The 24853-nt window shown below is 39.0% G+C and overlaps 1 protein-coding gene across 6 annotated transcripts in view; it reads left to right on the top strand.

Annotated features, from left to right (window-relative positions):
• The window catches only part of CDK14 (cyclin dependent kinase 14), a 344587-nt gene that overhangs the window by 114050 nt on the left and 205684 nt on the right, over nucleotides 1-24853 (top strand). For all 6 annotated transcript variants that reach the window (XM_087775266.1, XM_087775259.1, XM_087775285.1 and 3 more), the window contains one exon: nucleotides 24555-24649. In XM_087775266.1, coding sequence (XP_087631392.1) covers nucleotides 24555-24649 — 95 coding nt within the window. The remainder of the gene's footprint in view (nucleotides 1-24554; nucleotides 24650-24853) is intronic.

Below are 24853 nucleotides of genomic sequence, written 5' to 3'. Positions count from 1 at the left end.
GAAAAAAAGGCAGGGGAGGAGAGAAAAAAGCACAACTGATTGGATGCATATACCTGAGTGGGTTAAACCTATGTGATTTTCTGGTGACATATATATGACTGGTGCAGGCCACCATATTGCTGTTGTATTCTAAATGTGCCTGCAACCGTGATATCTGAGACAGTATGGAGTCTGAAAGTCATTTAGGCTAAATTCGGTAGAATACAGATTAGCAAATGGTTTGTTTTCTGTGTTTGTGTAGTTGTGGTTTGTTCTTTTGCTGTAAGTCTTATTATCAGCTGTTCAGAGATGTTTCAGCATCAGACTTGAAGTGTTATTAAATCCCCTGCAGCCAGTGGAAAAGTTCAGTGACCTTAACTTTTATCTCAGATATTTCATTCCCCTAATTTCCTGTAATATCACATGTTCATCTAGGCTAAATACTGATCTGTGTGGTAGATTCTGGTTCTGGAAACAGCTTGTTTTACAATTCTGTAGTTATCTTGTTTGATTTCTGAGTAATAATATTCCTTATATCCAGCATGACAAAGGTTTGCTTTTTGGGTATGCATATAGACAAACATCCCTTGGTTTTATTGCTACCTTGCTTGTGAGGTTAACCTGCTTACTGTGTTCCTTTCTTGGACAGTAAAATTATTTCTTCCCCATCCTAATTGTGAAAACTGTTTTGTATTTCGTTTTCATTTTCCACCCTTGGAAATATTGCCGCTCCTTTGCTCTGCTTAATTTGATTTACTACTAGTAATGAAACTCCATTCTAATGTTTTAGTATATGGTAATGTTTTATTTCCCATGGGCCTAGATGATGTTTCAAAGCACCATTCAAACAAGGCATGTTTTGTAGGTATTTTTGTACTTTGCCAGTTAAATGCCGTGATTAGGCAACTTTTTTTTTTCCCCTCTCTTTTTATTAATTTTTCTATTTATATCTTGTAATTAATATGTATTTGTACCTATTTGTCTTCCACATTTAAATGTGTTCAGGTCAGAGACTGTCTCTACATCTTCAGTTTGACAGTTGCCTAGATAATAATTTTCCATCCACTCCAGTGTCGAAGGCTGTTACCTTAATGCCGTGTATGGACAGCAGTGTGGAAAAAGAGCACATAAATGCTTTGGAAACAGCCAGCTGTCTTGCATTATAAAATTGCAAAGAACACAGGATTTGCTTAATGAATTTCTTTAACTTAAAATTTTAAAGAGCAGTTCAGCATGCATCCTGAGTTTGTTTTCTGGCTTAAGAAAACTTAATGCATTTGAGTGCCAGCATAGAGTGGGGAGGAGAGATGCTTAATTCTTGGCCACAAAACATCTTCAAAAGTCTTCTAAGTTTCAGGCCTCTTACATCCATATCTCACTGCGTGGTAGGAGGGAAGAAGAGAAACGAAAAATAAAAACCTTAAAGGGTCTTTAAGAAAGAAATGTGAGTCCGCCTTTATGCTGCAGACTGGACAGACTTTCTGAGGTTGGGAGGTTTTCTGAGGCCTCCCCTTCTGAAGCTGTCAGGCTGGAGGGGATAAATCTTCACAAAACTTTTATCTGTAGAAAACTGAAGTGCAGTAACTGCTAAGAAAAAAGTACAGGGAAGATTAGCAGTTTGCCAAGAGAGAGCTCTTACCTGAGTGAATGTGTAATTTATTGCTTGGTGTTCCTAATGGGTGCACAATGGAAAATACTGCTTTGTAGTAACAATACTGCAAGTGATGTGGAGCAGCTGTGCTTCTGTATTATCCAAGAGAAACAGCGCAGTCTGTACCCTTACCATCTAAGGAAGGACTACAGAAAATTATATTTTTACTCAGTAGATATAATTCTTGTGACCTCATATTGAATTATTACATGACTTATTGCATGCACTTCCCAGCTCAGTGATTTTTGACTGATAGATAGCATAATGATCTTTACAACTTTAAATCAGCAAATGACCTCACAGCACTAGTTAGATGACTCACAGTGATAAGCCTCCTATTCATTGTATTAGAGTAGGTCTGGAAGGTTCTGTGCTGTAGATCAAGGTCGCAGTGAAACAATATCTGCCTATTTTTTTAAGAGCCATTGTTGGTTGATCTACTGATAGAAGGTAAACATGAAAACTGCAATGAGAATCCCGTCTTCGTCTGCCAGTAGAGAGTAAATTCTTCTTTTTTTTTTTTTTTTAAGTTAAATCATCCTCTTGCAAAAAATAAACCTATTCTTCCCTTTATGCAGGTTTTTTTTATTTTTTTTTTTTTTTAATTAAGGAAGCTTGACAGCTGGTTTCTTTTGAGTGATAGGAGTTTGGAGGACTTTCACATTTCCTTCACGAAGTCCAGTCAAGAAATTTAAATTTCCACAACTGAAATGCCTAAAAGCTTCATCTGGGTCTGGCTCAACAAGCCTCAGGGAACTTCAAGAGATTACGTTTAAGATTATGGAGATGTAACTATTCTGAGCATGCATGTCACATGAGTTACTATAGGGGTTTTATGTCTTCATGTTTTTAGAGTCTGAGGATAAGTTCAGTCTTCCCAACAGCCACATTGCTTTGGAGCATTTAAGTAAAAAAAGAAAAGGACAGTAGCTTGGCTGTAGCTTGGGGAACTTTTTCATTGCCTACAGAGTTGGCAGAGCTGGTGCCTACTGCAGGCTAAATAGCTACAGCTCAATTAACTGTAAAGTTCCTGCAAAGCCAATGCAGCTTGTACTCATAACAGTTTTGTTTTTCAGCGTTGTTAAAAATAAAACACACAAGCCAAGAATCTCTGGGACACTTTGTTGCTGGGTATTTAAGGTCAAGAAGTACTCAAAAGTAAAGAAACTCCAGTAATATTAATTTCTCTGTCCGGGCTTTTTCTGTTACGGGCATCCCGCAGCCTTACCCAAACTGTATGCTTCCTCAAGATAAAAGGAGAACACAAGATTTCCAAATTAAGACAGGTTGGGCTTCAAAAACAACAGTACATTTGGAAAAGTATGTTCCTGGGACCTTCCTTATGAAATGAACTCAGCTTTTAAAATTTCCAAAACTTTTCGATGTTACTTATTATTAAATACGCTGCCATGTTGTAGACAAGTGTATATTCATTCTTACTGAAAATTAATAATAGAAAAATTACCCTTAATTTCTGGAGGGTTTATGACAACATTTTTTTGATAGCTCAGATTTTCAACCATATTTCATTTGTGCTTTCTCCTGCATGTGCATTTGTGTGCATTTGTGTATGTCTGAGAGAAGCATGTTAGGTCCTTGGTGATGTGGAGCTTCGAAGCAGCAGCAGCTTTTGTCTTTATTCTGCTTTATGTCCTGCTGTTCTCCGCAGCCCTGACTGCTGCTAATTTTTTTTTACTGATAGTATTCATTTGCCTTGCTCTGAAAGCAGTTGGACTGACTGGATGAAACAGATGAACTGAATTTCTGGTCATCTCAGATGAACATGGGAGAGCTGATAGTTTTCCAGTGTCAGATACAGTGCAAGTGGTTACTGTTACGTTATTGTATCTTGCTTTTCAGTGTGTCCAAATTGCGCTGTGCTCCTTCCTCACTTCTTTTTGGTGGACCAAATGAAGGCTTGCATCCATGTAGGGTGCTCAGAAATGGCGCAGATTGATAAAGTCTGTCCTGCTTGTTTATTTGTTCCTTGCTATTCACAGGCTAAGCGTAGCCTTTCCTTCCCCCCCCTTCTTTTTTTTTTTTCCTTTTTACTGTCTAACAACAAATTAGTGGTTCTCACAATTATAAAACTTCAGGAGAGCTGAGATTACATAAATGCAACATAAATGATGGTGTTTCCCTTTGAGAATCATGATATAAATTTGAAACTCTATCATTAATTCCCATCATGTGGGAAAAGTGTCATGCTTTTCTGAAAAGTACAAATGTAAATTCCAAATCATCCAGCTTCATAGAGTTAAATCTGTTCCACAGAATATTCTGTCCCCTCTGTCCTCCTTCCATTCACCCTCCAATATTTTATCTGTAGCCTGCTGAGACAGAACATGGCTGTATCAACTGACTCTTCATTCAGTACTTTTGATGTGCAAGATGTGATCTTCTGGCTTTTGTTCTTGGGCACAGTTCAAGCAAGAAAAGAATGGGGTGACACTTTGAGGATTTTTTTTTTTTTTTAATATCATCATTTTGCCATCAGGAATCCTTTCCTCATCCTTGTTATCAGCTTAATGGTAGACCTTTCAGACTCTGCCCTGCTTCCACTGAAGATGATGTCTGTGCATCTTTGGTATTCACATGGAAGGTGTTGTATAAGGGATCTCGTGCTAGTTCTAGCACTAGAAGGTTACAAATCAAGTAGTTCAGGGGCATTACTGAACCCTTCTCAGTAAGGCATTTGCCTACAGTTTCCTCTGACCTGAGTTTCAGGGCTCTCTGGCTTGGCTTTTGGCCCTGCTGGGGCCTTCTGCTCTGAACAGTTTTCTTCTCCTCCAAAAATGTTTCTTCTTTTCCCTATTTAATGCAGGAGTCAGAACTGTTGCCTTACAGATTTGTCTGGTCTTCTGCTCTTGCTGTCCCTCATAGTATGACAGGAAGGCCAGAAAAAAATATGGCAATTACAGAATTTGGAGGACAAAAGCAGGGTGGCAATCCTTTCTTCATATATAACTATAATACGTAATTATAAGTCATACAGAATGCTTATACAGCCCTCATGGCTTTCTTGTTTAAGTGGAAGTTGGTGAGGGTCAGTCTTTTTATGCTGTATGCATATTTAACCTGCTCTTATAGCACATGCTACTACCATAAAATGTAGAGCTAAGTTAATTCTGCTCCAAGTAGCACTAGTTTTTACCTTGTGACCATATCCCAGTTGGAGTGGATTGTTATTGGTGATACAGATACTAGCTAGCTGTTAATATGAATGGAGATGCTAGCAAGTGATGGCATCTCAGCTTGAATTGCTTAAGAGACCCTAAGGGAGATGCCTTCCAAGTGCCAATACCTTCCATGGCCACCTGGTGAAATAAAACTTTGTTATCATCTGGTGTTGAGGCAAAGAAATGTCTCCTGAACCTAGCCAATTCTTCAAATTGTTTTTTTTTTTTTTGTTATAGCTTCCTTTTGTGAAAGGAATAATCTTAGTAACAGTACCATTTGGCCTTATGATTAAAGTGGGGACTTTAAATCTGCACAGAGACATTTGTCTTTGTGAAGACCTCTGAGAGCTTTGTGTGTGTTTTTTCCACTTCTGTGGAGTGTGTACTGGAGCAAGGTGATAACTCAGTGTTTGAACTGGTTCAGATAGCTTGAGTTTTCTCCTTAGTTTTTTGTGCCTAGACTAGTAGGTGACTGCTGTATTTCAGCAGAACTGGTTTCAACTTTGGGTAAATGCAAAATAAGGACATGAGAAGGTTGTCTGGTTTCCTGGTGTTAAGTCTCTCCCCCCTTGAAGGAAATACATCACCATGCATATGGAAAGAAGTGTGTGGGTGGGCGTGTGTGTATATATATATACACATATATAGTATACTGTCCTGGTTTCAGCTGGGATAGAGTTAATTTTCTTCTTAGTAGCTGGTAGAGTGCTGTGTTTTGGATTTAGGATGAGAATAATGTTGATAACACACTGATGTTTTGGTTCTTGCTGAGCAGAGTTTACACTGGTCAAGGACTTTTTAGCTTCTTGTGCTCTGCCAGGTGCATAAGAAGCTGGGAGGGAGCATAGCTAGGACAGCTGACCCAGACTGGCCAAAGGGATATTCCATACCTTATGACATCATGCTCAGTATATGAACTGGGGGAAGACGGAGGAAGGGGAGGACGTTTGGAGTGATGGCATTTGTCTTTCCAAGTAACGGTTACACGTGATGGAGCCCTGCTTTCCTGAGGATGGCTAAACACCTGCCTGCCTATGGGAAGTAGTGAATAAATTCCTTGCTTTGCTTTGCTTGCGTGCGCGGCTTTTGCTTTACCCATTAAACTGTCTTTATCTCAACCCACGAGTTTTCTCACTTTTACTCTTCTGATTCTCTCCCCCTTCCCAGAGGGGGGGGGGAGTGAGCGAGTGGCTGTGTGGTGCTTAGTTACTGGCTGGGGTTAAACCACGACATATATAAATATGTATAAAAATATATATATATATATAGTGTGTGTGTGCATGTGTCTCTTGTATGTCTTAAAGAACTGACATAGAAAGCCGATTAACCCTGTCCCCCAAACAACCAAAAGAGTTGCGTACTGACTTTGATCAACCCAGAGAATGTCTAATGTGAGTTGGATGTGTACCCACATCTAGATAAAGATAAAATGCTTCCCATGAAAGATGTCCATTTTTGTCAGAAGTTGTGTCCGAGACATGCGGCAATCTTCTTACTCCTGACTTCCGTCATCATTCATAAACACATCATCAGAACAGGTTTTTGTGTTTTTAACAGAGAAAGATCATGAATGAATTATCCTAATTCTCCTGATGTATGTAATTTATTTAGAAATATGGTATGAAACAGTCCTGGTTCTTCAGGCATGAGTATAACAATGAAAATGTGCACATGCTACCGCTGGATCCACAACGGTGCCTTTTTTTTTTTTGATGCTTTTGTCTCTATCCACAGCACAATAACTACTTTTTTTTTCCTTTGAATAAAACCCAACTGGTTTATTGCGAAATTGTAAGTTCTTTATAAGCAGGTCCTAAAATTAAGTACCATTTGTCCCTTTCCAGACACAAGATACTATTCTGTCTTTGTTTAAATCACTTTTGGATGAAGGGGAGAAGGATTCATATTTGCAAATGATGGGGCCATGCCTTCAGAAAAGGCTTGCTAGTTGAGAAGACAAGCAGCCTGAAAGAGGATGAGGCTACTGTGGTATTTTGCTCTGCTGTCTTTTATTCCCATTTTTTGTGGTAATGATTCAATTCTTCCTTAAATATATCATCTATTCAGGGAAGTGAAAAATCCCAGTACAGTAAAATGCTATGTTTAGATCACCATACTTTGCTTAAGATATTAAACATGAATTGTTTCTAAACTTCAAAATACTTGGGAGATATTTTCAGTAGCCTACATCTTTGTACTGGCATGAAATATGACAGCAGCCACTGTAGTCAATAAGAAGCATGCACTAATACCTTCCTCACAGGAAGAAAAGCATCACTTATAATCAAAACAGTGGAGAAAGTGTTAGCAAATACATCTTACATTGAAATCATATATGTGAGGGAAAAAAAGACATTCTTTGTTTTCCTCTGTTGGTTTGTTTTCTTTTTCTTCACAGGCTGCTTTTTTCTTTGGTCTAGCTGCTGCTGGATGCTGTAGGCACAGTTGTCTGGGTCAGGCCGTTCCTTTGGGAGACAGCACTGCTGCTTTTCCTCTCTTGTATTTTTCCATAGGCTGAAGATTGCGTTGCAAACATTTTAGTTCCATTTTTCAGTTTTTGCTGAGAGAGGTGGGAAATTTATCATTCAGGAATTATATGGAGCTCAAATACATGCTTCATAATGGGATCTCTTCTTGCAGCATAGGTGGAGTTACTGCTTTCAGGCTTTATAATCAATATGAAGAGAGCAGCATTTCAAAATTAGAAATTGACCTTTACTGTCTTCTTCAAAGCAATGAAAATGAATATCCACATTATTCTACTTAGGAATGTTCCTACTGAGTAAGCAATATAAAAAAAGAAGCTGATAATGTATCGCATTTTTCTGCCGAGATGAAGGGGAACTGGATGGTTCAGAGACTGGTAATAGGATATCATGACCTTCCACCTCTGACCCATTTATTAAAATACAAGCCATGACAGTGGAGTCTAAAAGTCATCACTATGTGATATACAGCTATAGAATCTGGAACTGTGTGTTTCTGAATTTTTAAGGTCTGGGCCACTTGTCACAAACTTCCATATGTTTGCAGCTGGCAGATTTAGCTGGAGGTAAGTAAAAAGTGAACTAAGAACAAAATGAACAGAGGAAGCCTTGTAAATGAGGATATATATTAGCTGTGCTAAACTTGGTGATTTGTTTCTGTTCTGATCTGATATAGCTTTTATCCTCCTTGTTTTGTGAAGCTTGATTCAGAGTTCCCTTAATCAATGCAGAAATGGTACCAACCAGTTTTCTTTGACTGTTACTTTGGGACGTTAGGAAGGGGTAATGTGAATAAGGATGCTGTGGACTTTGCCTTAAGAAGGTGCTCAAAACTTGCACTGTCAATGAGAGCTAATTTTAAGCATTTAATGTTTTGCTCTGGATCTCCCGTGGAAGATTCCTAACACGCTTTTTGTGTCTACGGATAACTTAAGCTGAGAGTTGGTTATATGAAGCCCATCTTAGTTGTACAGCTCAGGTAATTATATAACAAATATCCTCGGGTTTTGTTTATTCTTAATTATCACCTGGTTTTCCCTGAGCAGAAGCAATCAAGCAAGTCAAGAAGGTGGTAGGAATCTTGGTGTACCACCATACTAGGTTCGCAGACAAGGGTGATAGCAATGCCTGTGTGGCTGGCTTCCCTCTGAAAACATCCTCCCTTCCCTCATATCTCCTAAAACTTGAGAGGACAAAGTAACTCAGGTTACTGTGATAGGTTAAATATAACCGACTGGAAAAAAAAATCAAAACTGTACTTGCAAAGTAAAAAGAAAACCTGTTAAGTCAATATATTTTGAAGTTCTAGTTTGGAAACAGTCAAAATTGACCTACTTTTATGTGGTCCAAATATTTCCAAAATTTTATAACTGGGAGGAAAAAAAAAATCTACTCTACTTTTTACACATTTCACCCTCCAATGGCAGGATAACACACACACTCACTTCCTTTCCCCAGATTTCTTTAAAATCCAGGGCACACGCTTGATCTTTTGTGTGCTGAGAGAGCTTGGAAAACATGTTTAATACTGGTGAGAACATTTTCATACAAACATTCACTGGATTGTGTGAGGTTTTTATTAAGAAAACGAGAAGACACCCCCCCCCCCCCAACATTTAGCACATTAGACTCTGGACAAGATAAAAATTTGCTTTTGATGTTTCATTTCTGGTTTTCTCAGCGTAGCAGTGCCTACATTGCTGCAGGTAGGAAACTGCCAGTTCCTAAAGGGGCATCTAACTCAAAGCAAAACCCAGCAGGGTGTAGGCCCATTGACAAAAAGCTGTAAAGAACTTACACACTTTTCCAGGTTACTTTATCGTAATGTATTTGTGGTCCTAAAAGATATTTTTCAATTTGCATTTACGTGTTTCTCAGAAAGTCTTGGTTATAAAGCTGACATGGTTGAAATACTGGCTTTGCATCAAGATTTCTAACAGAATTAACATTTGAATTACTTGAGGCCCTATTCACAAAGCAGAGGACTATTTGCATAATCAAAAATGCTTTACTTTGCATGCCAGTGGAGAAGCTAAGGATTGTAGCTTCGACTCATGAACAAAATTCAAGTGATAGGTATTGATGTGTGTCTGTATGCTGCTGTCTCTCAGCCTTGCTTGCGCAAATAAGCACAGATCTGTATAAAGGCAAAATAAAAGATTTTTGAACAATATCTAGTCTCCATTCAAAGCCTGATTAAACAGGCTTTGCTTAAGTTATCAGTGTAAGGAGTAGATGGACTTCCCACTCTACCAAACGTGGATGAGGGTTGGGGACACTTTTACGGCTGGGTTGTTGCGAGAGGATGGATGTCTTTCTAAAACTATTCTCAGTAAAAATTTATGAGCTTGAAAATTGCTCCTTCTATTGAGGAGGTCAAACTAAATAACCTGTAAGAGTATGTATCTCTGGATAATGGGTTCAAGACTTTCTTAACACCTTTCTGTCGGATTTCTGCCAGTAGTCCAAGAGGCTTATGAATTGCATTAATAACCTTCCCATCTTGCCATCAGCCCATGCATTCATGTTTTTCATCCATTTTTATGGCTGTGGACAAGAAGGTAGAATGTCACATTCAAAGAATTGGTTTCTTTGCATGTGAATAACTCCTCATCAGAGTTCAAGAGCATGAAGCAAATTCTAACCTCTGTGAGGCAATAGGAAACCTCTGGTCCTTAAAAAAACCCTTGGGTATCAGGGGATTTTATTCCTTTCCTTTTTTCTAGAATGAACTTCTGTTATGTTGTTACTATTAAATCAAGCTCTTTAGTGAAATTTAGATGATGAAAGTTTTAGTTCCATGAAAAAATTGGGGTTATAATTATTGCAATTTCAGATTATTTGACCATAAAAAGGCATATGATGTGATCCAGCCTTTTACTTGCTCATGTATATCAACTAATTGAATAAAAAAATCATTAAGGCATAATATGAAATTTTTAAACAAATTTTGTGACATTTTCAAATCTTAATTGACTTCCTTTTAGATGGATTGATTTTTTTTTTTTTTAGTAAGAGACTCAGAGTTTTCATTGTCAGTGCTATTTAGTTCTAATTAAATTCCTTTACTTAAAAATACACTAATTTAAAAGCTTGAGGATTAAATAAAAAAATAAAAGAAAATGAGGTTTAAATTAAATGAAAAACAACTTGGATAATAGATATGCTTCTGAAAAGAGAATCTACGTTTTCGAGCCTTCAGTATCACAGTATGAGCTTTTGCTCTGGTGTGTGTTTGTGTGTTTACTTTAAATTATACCTCTGGAGTAAAAGTATTTCTCAGATGCATCTAGGTCTGGAAATTAGAATAAAGATTGCATTAATGTTTATTCTTAGGATTTTAGGTTTCAAAATACTTGAGTCTAAGCACACCATTAAGAGGAGTATGTCCTTTTCTGTACATTGCTTTGGAGCTGTCAGCAAAAAGGTGGGGTTTGCTCTGTTTCATACATCCAAGTTGTTTGCAAAGTTTGCTGTTTTCATGGTTGACTGACATGCATAAATTTAAAGTAGTTCAGTTTCTCATTCATTTGTTGTAATTACAGAGGCCATTAACCTTGTAAATTCATTGACAGAATTATAAATCTACATCTTTGAGAAGTATGTAAACAGGTTTATAGAAGTTCCTCAAGTGAAATGAAAGCCAAAATGTACAAAAGAAGTAGGTTTTATTAACAGCACTTGTTAAAGCCCAACAAACTGCTGGAAAAACACCTGCAGATAATTACACAGTCCTTCATGGCAGTGACACAACCACAGTTCCTATGATATGTAGCACTCGTCGTGTAGTTAAGGTTAAAGATACCCTTAGGATATGGATACCCAACCGTAGTTTCTTCTCAAATAAATGGCAGTCCTTAATATTTTACATGTAACTTGTCGTAGTCACAGAGAACTTTGGGAGAGGAATGTGCTTTACTGCCTCAGACCAGGTTTGTTCATCTGTGGAGATCTTGTCTGTTTGTTTTGAATGTTATCAGGTTGTCATATGCAAGCATCCTAACCAGCGGGGGGAGAGGTATTGTGATGGGCCTGTTGAAGTCTGTGATCTGTCATCACTGGGATGCTGAGCCCTAATTAGAAATAAATGAGTAGTGTTCCTGTGCCTGTTTCATGGACTGAACTTTCCTTTTTCTGTTTGGGAACATTTCTGTTCTGCTTTCATAGGGCTGGTGAAATTCTGAACTGAGGTGGGAATTCAGGGAGGATGTTTAGCCCTGTGAGCATTAGCACTTTGGCTGCCACTATTCTAATATGCATATCTGAACTGGAATGTGTTCTTAGACTTTCAGATGTAATCAGTTCCTGATTTCTAGCCAAAGCTTTCTGGCATGTGCTGGAACAGGGATTTAGTATTCCTCATTTAATAAGTTCCTTCAGAGGTGCAGTTTACTGTTGCAGTGTCTGATGTAGCATACGCACTAACTAGATGTGCTGATGGAAGAAAGACATTCATTTGCATCTATGGGTACTTGCTTCTGTCCTAATTCCTGTGACCTTTTTCAGGTCAGATTGTTTTCCCTTGGCAGAAAAACTCAGCCCACAAAATCTGGTGGCTGTGTTGAAGTCCTTCTTTAATTTACTTGGGATGAGGTGATGACGAGCAGCAAATCACTAGTAAAGAGCTCCAAGGACTTTGTAGTGGTTGAGCTGTGTTTTCCTGCATATTAAGATGTTCTCACTTTAGCTGTAGAGACTAAAAATGTGTTTGACCTTTTGCAGTGTCTCAGAATAGTTGCAGATGAACTTGCTTCAAGAGTTGCTTGGAAAAGGTTTATGTACAGCAACATGTGTTCCAAAGACTTCTGGAGGTTCAGAAACTGCTTTAAAGCAGCGATAGTTTTGTTATGTTCCCAAACCTTGGTCTTATGGGCATACCATTGTTGCTTACACTGCAAGCACTCAACTTCTGTGCAGTTGCACAGCACTGAGGAGTCTTGTGTCTGTGTTGGGCAGGTTTTTTTGGATTCAGTTGGTGAGATGATAGAGTCTCATCTTTGACCATGCAATACTGGTACATTTTTAAAGAGATTATATCCAGTAGCTCTGTGATGTGCAGGTCCCATATTGGCAATATACTGATATACTGAGTGGTCTAGTCCAATGTGTGCTTGGTCAAATCAAATTAACAGCTAAAGTTTTATTTCCTCCTCGCTTGATTTTTGTACATACAAAGGAGCTCATCAGTTAGAGTTACTGCTACACTTATTCATTCAGTCACACAACCTATTAGTATTTTTTTTGCTTTAGTCTTTCTAATTGAAAATGGAAGTTACAGGGAAATATAATGGTCTATGCACATTGTAGTTCTCCTTAGAGATCCTGCTGCTTGCTAAGGTGCCCTACTTGTTTTCTGTTCCATTTTTCCTCAGGGACAAAACCCTTCATGCCTTGTGTTTGGTTAGCAAGTCACTTTTGCTTTCAGCCATAATAATAAACAAGACATATTTAAAGAGACCCACTAGAGAATTGTCTATATCTCAGGGGTCATGTACTCTCTGGGATGATGAACTGAGGTCTAAGCTCTGGGGTTTTGGCTTGTTGGTCTGTCCTGAGCTTGTGAATGGCATTCAAGTCCCCTTGTGAGACTGGCTTTTCACACGGCAAATTTCATTGCAAAAGTGTCACCCCCAACACCCCCCATCCTTTGTGTTTAGTTGTGGGAGGTTTTTTTTCTGATATTGACAGAGTTAAGAACTCTGCATGCATTATCTGTGTGTTTTTGTTCCCTTTTCCCTCTAGCCTCCTTTCTCCCCTTCCGTCTGTGCTCTGGCAGCCTGGAAGAAGATGACTGTGCCACTGAAACACTTAGCAGTGTCCATGCCTGGGCAGTGGTAAAGAGGAGAACTAGGAGAGAAGTGATGTCAAAAACTGGTGGTTAAGAATAGATGTTGGTGTGAGGATCCTGAGGATTACCACTACAACAGTGGGTCTGGAAGAATGTGAATTACAGAGCCCATTCAAAGCAGCACAAGGTGTAGAAAGCAGTAACAGGAGGATGGGAAGGGTTGGTGACTTTCACTGGCCTCATCCACGAGCCTATGGGATGGAGATGGGGAGTCTACTTGGACAGGGCTAGTGTTTCCCACCATTTTTATGATTGGTGGGGTTGAAGAGAGAGGGGAGCAGAAATGGAGCAAGGACTTTGGAGATGTGATCAGCCAAGAACAGGTTTGGGATTGTGATTTTGGGGAAACTGTCAGAAGAGTTTTGCCGCTGACACTGTCCCATCTATAACTGATGTTGATTTCCAGACTTGGCTCAAACTTCTGCTTCTGTGAAATATCTGAATGTTTAAGAGTGCTCAGGGATTCTCTGGAAGATTTTAGCTGCTAAAGTGCAGCTTTAAAGTACAATTTTCCACTAACTAGATGTAAACTTTGACAAATTGGACAGATTTTCACAGAAACGAGAAAAAGCATGTCCTTGACCTGAAGTGTAGCTTTTGAAGGCTGCCTTTGAATGCATGAGATCTGAGAACTGTTTGAAGAAAAGGTCACCAACATTAAAGAGCCTATTTGTTCTCTCGTCCTCTCTTGGAAAAGGCTGACCTGTTTTGAATGGAACAAACACTGTTAGACACAAACTATAAAAGATGAGGACATTTGTTTAAAGTTTGGCAAGGCAATAGCGTCATCTTACAGGAACTGGTACTTTAAGAGGCAGTGCTATCAATTTTGCTACTGTCATTGTTAATTACTATGATTCTATAAAAAGAATTTTATCTGGAAAAGCAAACAGTAAATTGCTGTAATTATAACTGATGCATGACACAACAGGATGGAAGAACTGAGTATATTTTCAAGGGGGCTGGGAAGTGATGTTTTATATCTGTATGTAGTAGACAGACAAGCTGTTGGCTGCTGAGTTGGCCTTTTAAAAAAAATTTAAAAAATTCTTACCACCTGTGGTGTTAATGGGTTATGCTGGCAGATCCCTTTAATGTATTTTCTCACATTTCTTGGGTGTGTTTTAATTATGCTGTTGCTCAGAATGCCTTCCAATATGGATTTAGATCCATAGTTTGGTTGGTATCATGCATCTACACAGGTAATTGTGAATCTGTACTTGAAAATTAGGGATGTTTTTAGCAAAAGTAGGAGGATAGAAATGACTAGCTTACCTCAGCTAGGTCTCCTCTAAGCATCACTTGACTTCCACATCACCCTGTCACTGTCAGCTGTGGCTGTCAACTCTGTGAAGCTGAGACACTCCTTCAGCCCATCTTTTCTGTTCTAGCACCTCTCCTGCTTTCTCTGAGGGCCAGCTGCTTTTTAAAGAAACATACAGGGCTTACCACCTTTTGCTTAAAGGAAAATTTTTGTCCTTTAAAATGCAAATTTCAAAGTTGAACAATGTCCACAACGTTTAAATAAGCACATGCTGCTCTAGACAGTGACATGGTAATACCGATCTTCACTGCCATTTAAAGGTAAATCTGTAAAGTTTGCAGTCATCCTGATTTAGATTCAGTTGTATTCCAGGGTGAATAAAGCAAAAATCCTGTGGGTCTGTTGTATGGTTTTCTGTTTCCTCCCAATAGCTTGCATCTTAAATTCAATTAACATTGTTGATGAGTGCTGCAAGAGTAAATGACATTTAAATGGCAAGGTGAGAACTGAGACAATACCCAGAGACCACAGAGCAAAGGCAGAAGGAGGACAGCGTATCTGTTCCTTGTGAGCTGATAGGGCCTTTAGATGTGAAAAGAATGCTTAAACCATATTTTCAGATGATGTGATTGCAAAGTGGATGACCAGCAGTGTTGGCACCAAGTGCTTTGCTGTTGGTGGTACAGCATTGCTAGCAGTTTCTGATACAATTCTGGTAAACCTGATTTAGTCTGGAAAAAAAAAAATTAACCTTCACTTGAATTATCACTGGGTTTTGCTGCTGTAGTGTCTGCCAGCTTGCTTCATCCCTTTATTGCCTTTCTTTTCATGTTGGAAATTAGTTTACAAGTTACTTGAGGGAATCTTGCCATTTTGTAGTTTGTGTGCTTAGCATATTTTTGGACGGGAAAGAAAAATTTAATACAAATCTTATAATAGGCATCGAAGAGATCTAGCCAGAATTAAGGTTATTTCCTGTCCTTAAAAAATTTTTTTTTAAAATGTTCTGTATATTATTCATATTCTAATTATGCTTAAAAGTCTAGTAGTTCATTATTTTGAGTTGCTTTTTAGTGTAAGTTACGCTATGACTGGATTTCATTCACTTTATTATGAAATCCTTGTTCTTTTCCTATACCCACTTCACGTCATTCTCTTTTCAGTTACAGAACAGTATGCCTTATTTTCACTGTGATTGATTTTGTTTACTAAAATATTTGTAAAAATAGGTATTTGCTAGCTTTCTACTGAGGCTGCCTTTCTTTAACCTCTAAATCATTCCACAAGAGACAAAGCTATGCCATGTTCATTCCAGCGCTGTTTTCCAGCTGTGGGCGAAGAGGCATGTTGAGCCTCACCCACCCAGAAGAAGAAAATTGACATGATCCTTTAAAGGCTCCTGTCTCACTCCCTCTTTGAAAAATAGCAAGACATATGCCACAAGCCTTTTTATTCTGCTGCCTAAAGTGTACGCTGACAAATCTGTCTGCTTTTCATGCAGCGTTTTTGCTGGAGGAAATGTCCCACTGAGAAATATAGCAAAAATAATTTTTTTTAAAATCAGCTTTTCTGTAGAATTCCTCATTTATAAGTAGTGGTTAAAGTATGCTGGCAAGCAACTGGGTTTCATATTAATGCAATTACATTCTTTCCTAGGATGCCTTTCTGTCTTCTGTGTACAAAAAAATTATTCACTGCAAGTACATACGGTTAAGTGATTTCTTGTCATATTGATGGATTGTGAAAAGTGAGCAACTAAACGCACACTGACTTCAGCAGGGCACAAGTTTCAGTACTGGTACTCAGTTATTTAGTTCCTCATTTAGACAGTGTAATACTAATGTTGCAGGTATACTGTTTACCGCAGAGGATCTTTATTACAGTTGCAAAGTCAATCATTCAGAAGTAGTCAGAATTAAGTTTACCTGTAAAAACATTTGGTCCCTCTACTTGTACTGTTCATTTCTTAATTACACAACAGCACCATGTTCGCTCCTGCTGTGTGATCTCTGCCGGTGTCAGATGATGAACGATTAATTTAATTCTATGTTCTTGATGGGTTGCTCTAGCTATATGCACCTACTGTGCATTATTAAAACACAGATGGTTTTGAGATTTTCTAGAACACTTGCCACTGTACTCTGACAACTTAAATATTTGTTCATCTTCTCAGCACCTCACTTGCTGAGAGTCCTTTTAAATGGTGATTTTGAGATGACTTTCAAAGTACTTGCATAGCATTGGGTAATATCAGTGTACAGTGTCGCCTGGGGTTCTGTAATAATTGTGTGCACTTTGTGGTTCTGATAAGTGTGGGTGAAGATCGGAAGTTGAAATGTCCAGAAAATGAGGAATATGGTGATGATATCGGCTTGAGTGACTTAATGTGATGCTTAGCCAATGGTAGAGGTAAGGGTAAAGATCAGGTTGATTTTCTTCTGACTTGATCCTGATGGACTTTTCAGCTTCTCTGATGGATGGGCAAGGTCCTTCCACTGAAGCTGGACAATAGAGCTGGATCAAGTTCATACGTGGACATATAAAAATAAAATTTAAGCAACCACTTCTTCCATCTGTGAGAAAAAATGAAAGAGCTGGGAACAGTTAATGGGTACAAGAACACAAGTTGGTCACTGCAGGATAAGTTAGGCTGTGAACTTAAAGGTTGTCAAAGTGTGAAATAAATGCAAGATAGATATGAAGCAGCTATGCGCTGAAAGCTCGTACCCTGGCTTATCTCACAGTAGTGACTTCAGGAATGTGTATCTTGGAGAAGCTGAGTTAGTGTTGCAGAAGCCTGTATAATTGTAGTCCGTCTTTGCTTTGAGCACTTGGCATGGCATTCTTTATTTTAATTTGGATTTTTGTTTATGTAATTTTCTAAGTGTTTGAAAAAGCAAGTGGAAATCCATATTCCATTTTCCACTGTTGCATCTGCACTCCAATGTTACATCATGTTTGCAAGCTTTGATATGGACATGTCCTGCTTGAACTGAAATGCTAGCTGGTAGCTGTCATAGGTTTCTTCTGTCTGTAGACTGAAACTGGAGAAGAATGAGGAAAACTGCCAGGCATTTTCACTGATTCCTGCTGAAAGCAGTGGGTTGATAATCTGTGGGAATCTTGGGTTCTGATATGGGTGTCAGTGGAGAATATGTGCTAGTGTCTGTAGGCTCTTGTCTACTTCCCCCTAAGTGTGAGTGCTTACCCACCCCATGCTCTGCGTCCTGTCCCTTTTCTGCCTTGTCTACACGCTCTTACTTTTCCACTTCCTGCATTTTTCCACTTGTGAAGGCTGTTCAGTTGTCCTCTGGCTTTTACTTCTCCTTACCCAAATGTCCTAGCTTCCACTGTGGATCACAGCCCCTCGTGCCATCTCCCCTTTTCTGTATTCTTCCTTCCTTTCACACTGCTGATACTCAGTCTGACCCAAAGAGGTGATTTCAAAAGCTTTTAACTTCACCAAATTTAGAGGATTTTCATGGAGATGGCAAAATGTGTATTCCTATTTTAAAGGCCTCTGTATTGCCAGATTTTGAGTCTCTACTCCAAAACGTAGGGTTTAGAAGTGTTTTTTTTCAAGGGGAAAGTTACTCAGTGGGTTACAGAAGTTGTTACTAAAACCTGTTTTTTAGGAGATGGGAGGAACTGTTTAGACTGAAAACTTCCAAAGAACTCATCCTAAGGTAGATAGATATTTATATGAAAACTGTGTCTGAAATTCAGCAAAATAACAAGACTAATAACAACCAGTGACAGTTTTATTAGTAGATTGTGCTACTAGTCCCAGTCATGCTATGCGTGCATAAAAAAGTAGTAGAAAAACTCCTGCTTTCACATGCTACATGCATCGTAGAGTTGTTTTCTGTACACGCTGACGTATTTTTGGTTTACACAGTTTCCTCCTCTTGAATACTGAAATGGGCAGTGAAGGCAAGATATGACTGGCTGCTACAAGATATGAGTAGCATATTACAGTCTTTTTCCATGAGAGTCTGGCTTTAATAGGATGATGTCTCATTATTTTTAACCTCCGTCTGTACTTGTGTCTGAAGAGCATTGGGAACAATACACAATGCATAAATTTATATCTAGAACATAATGAAGGAGGGAGACATTTCGTATGGCAGCAGTCTTCTGTATATCTGTTAGAATAATATAGTGTAGTCCTTTTCGGAGCTTATTTGATCAGTCCTTCTAATGCTTTGTTCCAGTTCAATAAGCAAAAAGGTTTCAGCAGGTTTGTGACTTGCCTTTTGCTTAGGGGACTACAGCCATAGCAAGAAGAACCTCTGAAGGTGCCTATGTGTTGTTACACACGCTCTTTTTCTGTATTTCTTCTTTAATACATACTACACTTTCAAGTAAGAGCAGCAAGTAGAAATTTCACAAATAAAAAAAGCACTTGGTTAAAAGTTCAACCCACTCGTGTCAGCCTGAATTTCAGCCTGAGGAGGTAGATGCAGCTAACGTGATCCATGTAGTCCCTCCAGCAAAGCAGCCCACAGCTGAAGGGCTAGCAAATCCTTTCTTGCAAGGATGTGAGGCACTGTGCGCTTCCTTAATGCCAGACTGCCATTTTTTTTTGACTTAATGAAAACTAGAATAAGGGCCATTTGTTAAATCTAGAAGAGACTGTCATGAGGTTGGAATTGGCTGTAAAGAAGGTAATTCAGCTAAGCCTACGTAATAGCCCATTGGAATGATTTGATGCTTTTTCTGTTCTTCCTGCAACTCACAGATTCTTTAGAAATTTGTTAAGAAACTTCTTCCTAGAAATCTTTCAAAGCTGAATAGTGACCTATATATCTTTATTGCATTGTGTCCACTAAGATCAGAGTGGAAGCTGACTGATTCTGTGCATTTATAGGTGTGCAGCTCTAAAATCAATTACTTGGGATTACAATTAATGATCCCTCTGCAGAATATATACTGTGGTGAGAAGATGGGAAGTCTGTGGTCAGTGTGGTCTTACCTAGGATGTATGGTTTTCACTGAATTGAATTTTGTCGTATTAGGGTTGTAGGAAAGCAAAGCTATTTGCTCATAGTAAATTCTTTCAGATGGGTGAACTGGAAAATAGCAAAGTGTAGATTTGGGGACTGTATTTCCGAGGAGGAAATTTCTGCACATTTATTACTGCAAAACCAACAGTGCTGAATTCCTGTCTCTGTGCTAGAATTGTAAGTAACGTTTTGCACACAGAAAGTCCTGCTGTGTGGGAAGTGGATGAGAAGCATAAGGGACATTGTGCTCTGAGGCCAAATTTTAAAAATTGCTATAGAAGATGTGTAAATGGAAACATAAGTTGCTGGGAAAGGAAGCAGAACTTCTGTAGTTTGTGCAGGCAATAAGGCATGTTTGAGTATGTTTGTTCAGAAGACAAGATGAGGGAAAAAACCCATGAATGTTTTCTCACTAAAGATGCCTTTCCAGGAGAGCTCAGAGTGAAGAGACTGAACCCAACTGTTTCTGAGAGGAAGTTGGCACTCTGTCAGAGAGCACCGTTGTGTCTACAGAGTGTGACAAGCCGCAGAATTTTACAGATACGTTGTTTGGCTCTGAAGCACAACAAATTACTTGCTTTTACAAATTTGTGTTACTGACTAGAACATACATGCTTTGGTGTCTCGGAAATTAAACAGGGCAGCAAAGGTGCACAGTTACATTAACAATATTAGATGGGTGCAAACTGCTATGACGTGCTGTCTTCAAGAGTAAAACTCTCCCAGTGAGAGATGTCCCCCTGGAGTGACAGTGAGAAAGGGTGAACAGTGCATATGAGGAGGAGCATGCGAAATGGTGAGCGCTGGTGCATGGTAGCCCCAGAGGACACCTCAACTACTATATACGGAGCAAAGCAGGCATTTTCATAGCTATGCTTTTTAGAAGAATGATGGGAATATCATAGCCTTTGCATATAATACGAAATCTGAGAGAGTGTCAGCAGCAGTTGTACATTACGATGAATATGAGCAGTATGAGCTTGAGTTGTTCTGCTACAGTTGAGAAAAGCTTCCAGGTCACTGAAATATCAGACAATTTGGAAGTCATGGGTGATTCTTCTATCTAGGGCCACAGTGGAGATTTGTGACTTTTCACAAAGTGGGAACAAGATGATAGTCAGGAATTGCAAGACTGAATTAATTGTGGTAGGATGATCCGAGGACCATGAGATTATTGTTCAAACTTAATGTACTTGCCATGTCCGAAAGTACCATCTTTGCTAGTGCTGCTAGTGAAAAGTTCTCCTTCCTGCATGTGGCCTGGGAGTCAACAGTAATAGTTACTTGTTGTTGATTTTAATAGACAGCTGTGAAATGTTACTTTCTGGGCATGGCAGAATAGCCTTTTTCAAAACACTCCAAGTCTTCTAGAGGTAAGTCAAGGCTGGTCTAAAAGTCAGAAGGCTTTGTTAATGGAGTGTCAGGCTTGAGCTGATGCTGTAAACCCTGTAGGGAGCAAAACACTGATTTACTGATGCTACTCAGGTTTTGGGTAAGACTTGGCTGCAATCCATCTGGCTTGGCTTGCTCGTGGAGTGAGCGTACTTCAGAACCCCGCTCATCTGGGAACAGCAAAAAGCTCCTTGACCAACACAAGCAATAAGGCAGCTTGCCAGGAGCTCATAATAGATGAGAGCATCCCCTTGTTGGAGGAGAAGTCTGTGATGGTTATTCAAGCAAATACAATGTGTTTCCTTTAGGTATGCAAATATGGTTATTAGCCCTTGATGGAGAAGTGCTGAGTGTGGGTACTTTTAGTGGCTCAGGTCATGAACTTTATGTACAAGTCACAGAAATTATCATCTTGGATGTCGTTAATTGTTGAAGTATGTCACCAATTCCTCTGCCCTGTAATATTGCTAGAATTTGCTGTAAGAGCATGTGCAAACACAGATGACAGAACAAGCACCTGCCCATTCAAACGCATATATTTTGTCCAAAGTGTTTTAAAAAAGCATTTTAGCATTATTTGCTGCTGTGCCTCCTCAAAACTCTTTGGGGAAATGAATTAAAAGTGCTGCCATCTGTTTATCTTACATTTAATACCGAGGGTAAAAAAAGAGTGCCAGCAGTTTTGAAGCAGCATTATATAATTTTGTTTTTAAAAATACATGCTAAGGATACAGTGACTACTAGCACATTGGTCCCACTTTTGTGAGTTGTTGCAGTGCTTTTTCAACAATATTTTAGTCTTTTTATCTTAAAAGAAAACAACACTGTGAAATCTGTGGGTGATAATCACTGGATGGAGATGGCATTCTCTGGGAGAATTATTTTGCTCTAGAAGTAACACCAGGCACAGCAGCACCTGACTTCTTGCTGAGCTCCAGCAGCAGCTGCATTGGCAGCTTCTAAGGTGAAGTCAGGCTTGTCTCAGGCTGATGCTGATAGATTCCCTGGACTCTTTTTCATTCTCTTGGATGTGAATTTCTGGGTTTTGTCTTTGAATTAGTGGAGTTCATCCAAAGTTCTATCCCCTTCGAGCAAAAAGTTGCCCAAAAGAGGAGGTGTATTGGTCGTTTGTTCTGAAAGGGGATGTTTCTGGAAAAAAACACACCAAGCACCATCAGTTCACATTTCGTTTTGTTTTTAAAGTATTCTATGGAGGAAGAAACAGCTTTCCTATTTCAGACTAGGGTTTTTTTTTTTCTTGTTTTAATTTCCTTTTTTCCCCTTTATTTAAGCAACACAGCAATGTTTTCACAAAGACAGGCAATCTTACTGGTAAGAGTCCTGATAGAAGAGCACACGGGATAATTCTCTTATTTTCACCAGTTATGCTTGGTTTCTCACAATATAAATTGATACTGGAATCGCTTCTTATTTATGCAGTGTAAAATTAGTGCAATTAAGATGATTTTGCTCCCTGTGCTATATTATTTACAGTATTTCACTCGGACTAATGGAGAAGACAGAAATCTCACCCTGCAGGTGGTGTTTTGTAGGTCTTGTAATATATGGTAGATACTGAATGTTGAGGCTGTAAAAGGGGAGAATTGGATATTAGAGAAGATAAATAAGAGTGGGGGAGGGACTGAAAAGGAAAGATAGTATTTGCAAAGACCTTAGGGTAAGCTGCTTTCAATGTACTGTTTAAGCTTTAATGACCCATATACAGATTTTAGCAAGAAAGTAATGACCACCTAGAGGAATTAAAGGCCTCAGGTGATGATCTGAACAGCAAAAGCTGACTGAGGCCATAAATACTATTACAGTTCGACACAGGCTCTGCTAGGAGGCAGTTCTTATGTTCCTAGTCTCTCTGCATGTATGGTCATTTGACAAAGTTTGAGGCAAGAGCTGGTAAAAGCTCAGTTACTGCAGGTAAACCCTTCTCGGGGTTCACCCAGGTTAAAAGTTCTCCTTTCTGATAGAAGGTACCTTTCGGAACACTTGTTCTGATTATCTGTTGCTCATATCCATACCTTTTTCAGTACCAATTTTTCATTGTTGCCCTTTAAAAAAACCCAACATATCCAAATCTCTCTGGGTTTTTACTCCAAGAAATTCTCCAGATTCTAAGATGAGGATCCTGTGAAAATTGTGCATGGCTCTTCCTTTGGGAAAAAAACTTCCACTTAATTTGTGGAATGTTAAAAGTTACTGGAGATACAATGATCAAATGTTTAAAAATAATAATTATAATTGTAATAGCTGATTTACAGCTCAGTGGCAACATACTCAGAGCACAGGAAAGATTCCTCTGTGCTGACTCTCTGAATAGCCTGAGTTCTGGAGTGCAGGCCAAAGCAAATTCTGTTGAAACATATCTTCGCGCCTCTTTAGCCAGGTTGAAGGGCTGCCTCATTCCTGGTCATGGAGCTTGCTTGCAGGTTTTCCAATCCTGTCATCAGGATATCTGTGATATACTCGCTTTGAAGCTTCTATGTGGTATTTTCCCCCTTGCTATCTACCTTCTGCCTAGCGTGAACTGCAAAGTTTTGCTGCTGAGGATGCTTGTAGAGGGACACTGATTCAGCCAGATGCCATGTTGCTATTGTGTTGCTTCCTAGAGTGATCAGCTTGTCAGATTGATCTCCTAAAGACCAGTATGAGAGATGATATGTACTTACCCTAATTCAGTGCCAGAGGACCCCTGGAGTTACCTCAGCCTGATGGAGCACCCTCAATAGGACAGCAAGCTCCCTAGCTCCCATTTTGCACAGTAGTGGAGTGAGACACACATTTGGTGTTTCATTATTTTCCTTGACAAAAGAAGAAGGGTGACAGAAGAAAGTTCCATGTTATTCAGTACAGAAATATGCCACTCATTTGCATGTCTTTGTATCTATTATTTACTTTGCTGTGGTGACTGATAGTCCTGCTCAAATGTATGCATGAGATGACAAGACACCAACGACAGAATGACATTGGTAACAACACATGGCTTGTCAGCATACATTGCTAAAATATGCCATGTTTTGTGGAACATTAAATATGTAATATGGTATGAACATTAAATATGTATTATGGTGTAAAAGAAATTTAGTGAAGGAGATCACCTGGAAGTTCACTAGATAAGTCTTTATTTGTCAGTAGTCTGAAAACATGAGCTAGCGCCATTAAAAAAAAATACGGTGAGAAAATACCATGTATTTATTCTCATGAGCTAATACAAATGATTGCATCAGACCTGTTATGTTTGTGAGAAAGGAGACTTACTGCTTAAAACGCTATTCTTAGAATAGATATTGCACTTTGTTTAGAAAGCAGCTCTGTTGTGTTGGATAGAAAAGATGATGTTTTGAAAAGACACACTTGACTTTTATCTGAGACAAAAAATTATCTTTGAGTGTAGAACAGAACTTGGTGTCTGGTTAATCAGATGTGAGTGACTGATTCACTTAGAGGAGGCTGCATAATGAAAGCATCTCTAGCTGCAGCTCATATTTGCCTCAAAGTGAGGTTGAGTTTGACCAACAAGGTGGAGAAAATAGCACTGAATGGGAAGGTGTGATCTTCAAACACGCTGAATGTGTGGAACTCATGGACGTAGAAGATGCTAAAGTACAACTCTTGGTTGTCAGGTTATGAAACTCAGATATAAAAAAGTCAACCATGTCACTAAAAAAAAAAGAAAAGGCAATCAATGTAAAGTAATTGGATCCTTTTTAAGATAACATGTATGTTTTGCTTTCCAGCTTCTCTTTTGAAAGGACTGAAACATGCTAACATTGTGCTGCTTCATGACATCATTCACACCAAGGAGACCTTGACACTTGTGTTTGAATATGTGGTGAGTAAACTAACTAATGTTCTGGATATGGTCCAGAGTATATTGAATTTGATGGAAAAGTTCTCTTTACCATCAGTGATCTATGGGTCAGGCCAAAATAACCCTTTACTTTCTTCAGGAGAGTGGAGGCTATAAGAGATGATGCTTTGTAGTGGAGTGGGGTAAAAGTGGAAGGCTGGGCCAGACCAGATTCAGAGATGGAGA

This window comes from Nipponia nippon, unplaced genomic scaffold (genome assembly GCF_047370975.1).
Source record: "Nipponia nippon isolate SJK-2023a ecotype South Korea unplaced genomic scaffold, ASM4737097v1 scaffold_1, whole genome shotgun sequence".
Taxonomy (NCBI): Eukaryota; Metazoa; Chordata; class Aves; order Pelecaniformes; family Threskiornithidae; genus Nipponia; species Nipponia nippon.
Note: the sequence above shows the minus strand (reverse complement) of the source record. Positions and strands in the feature narration are given on the sequence as shown.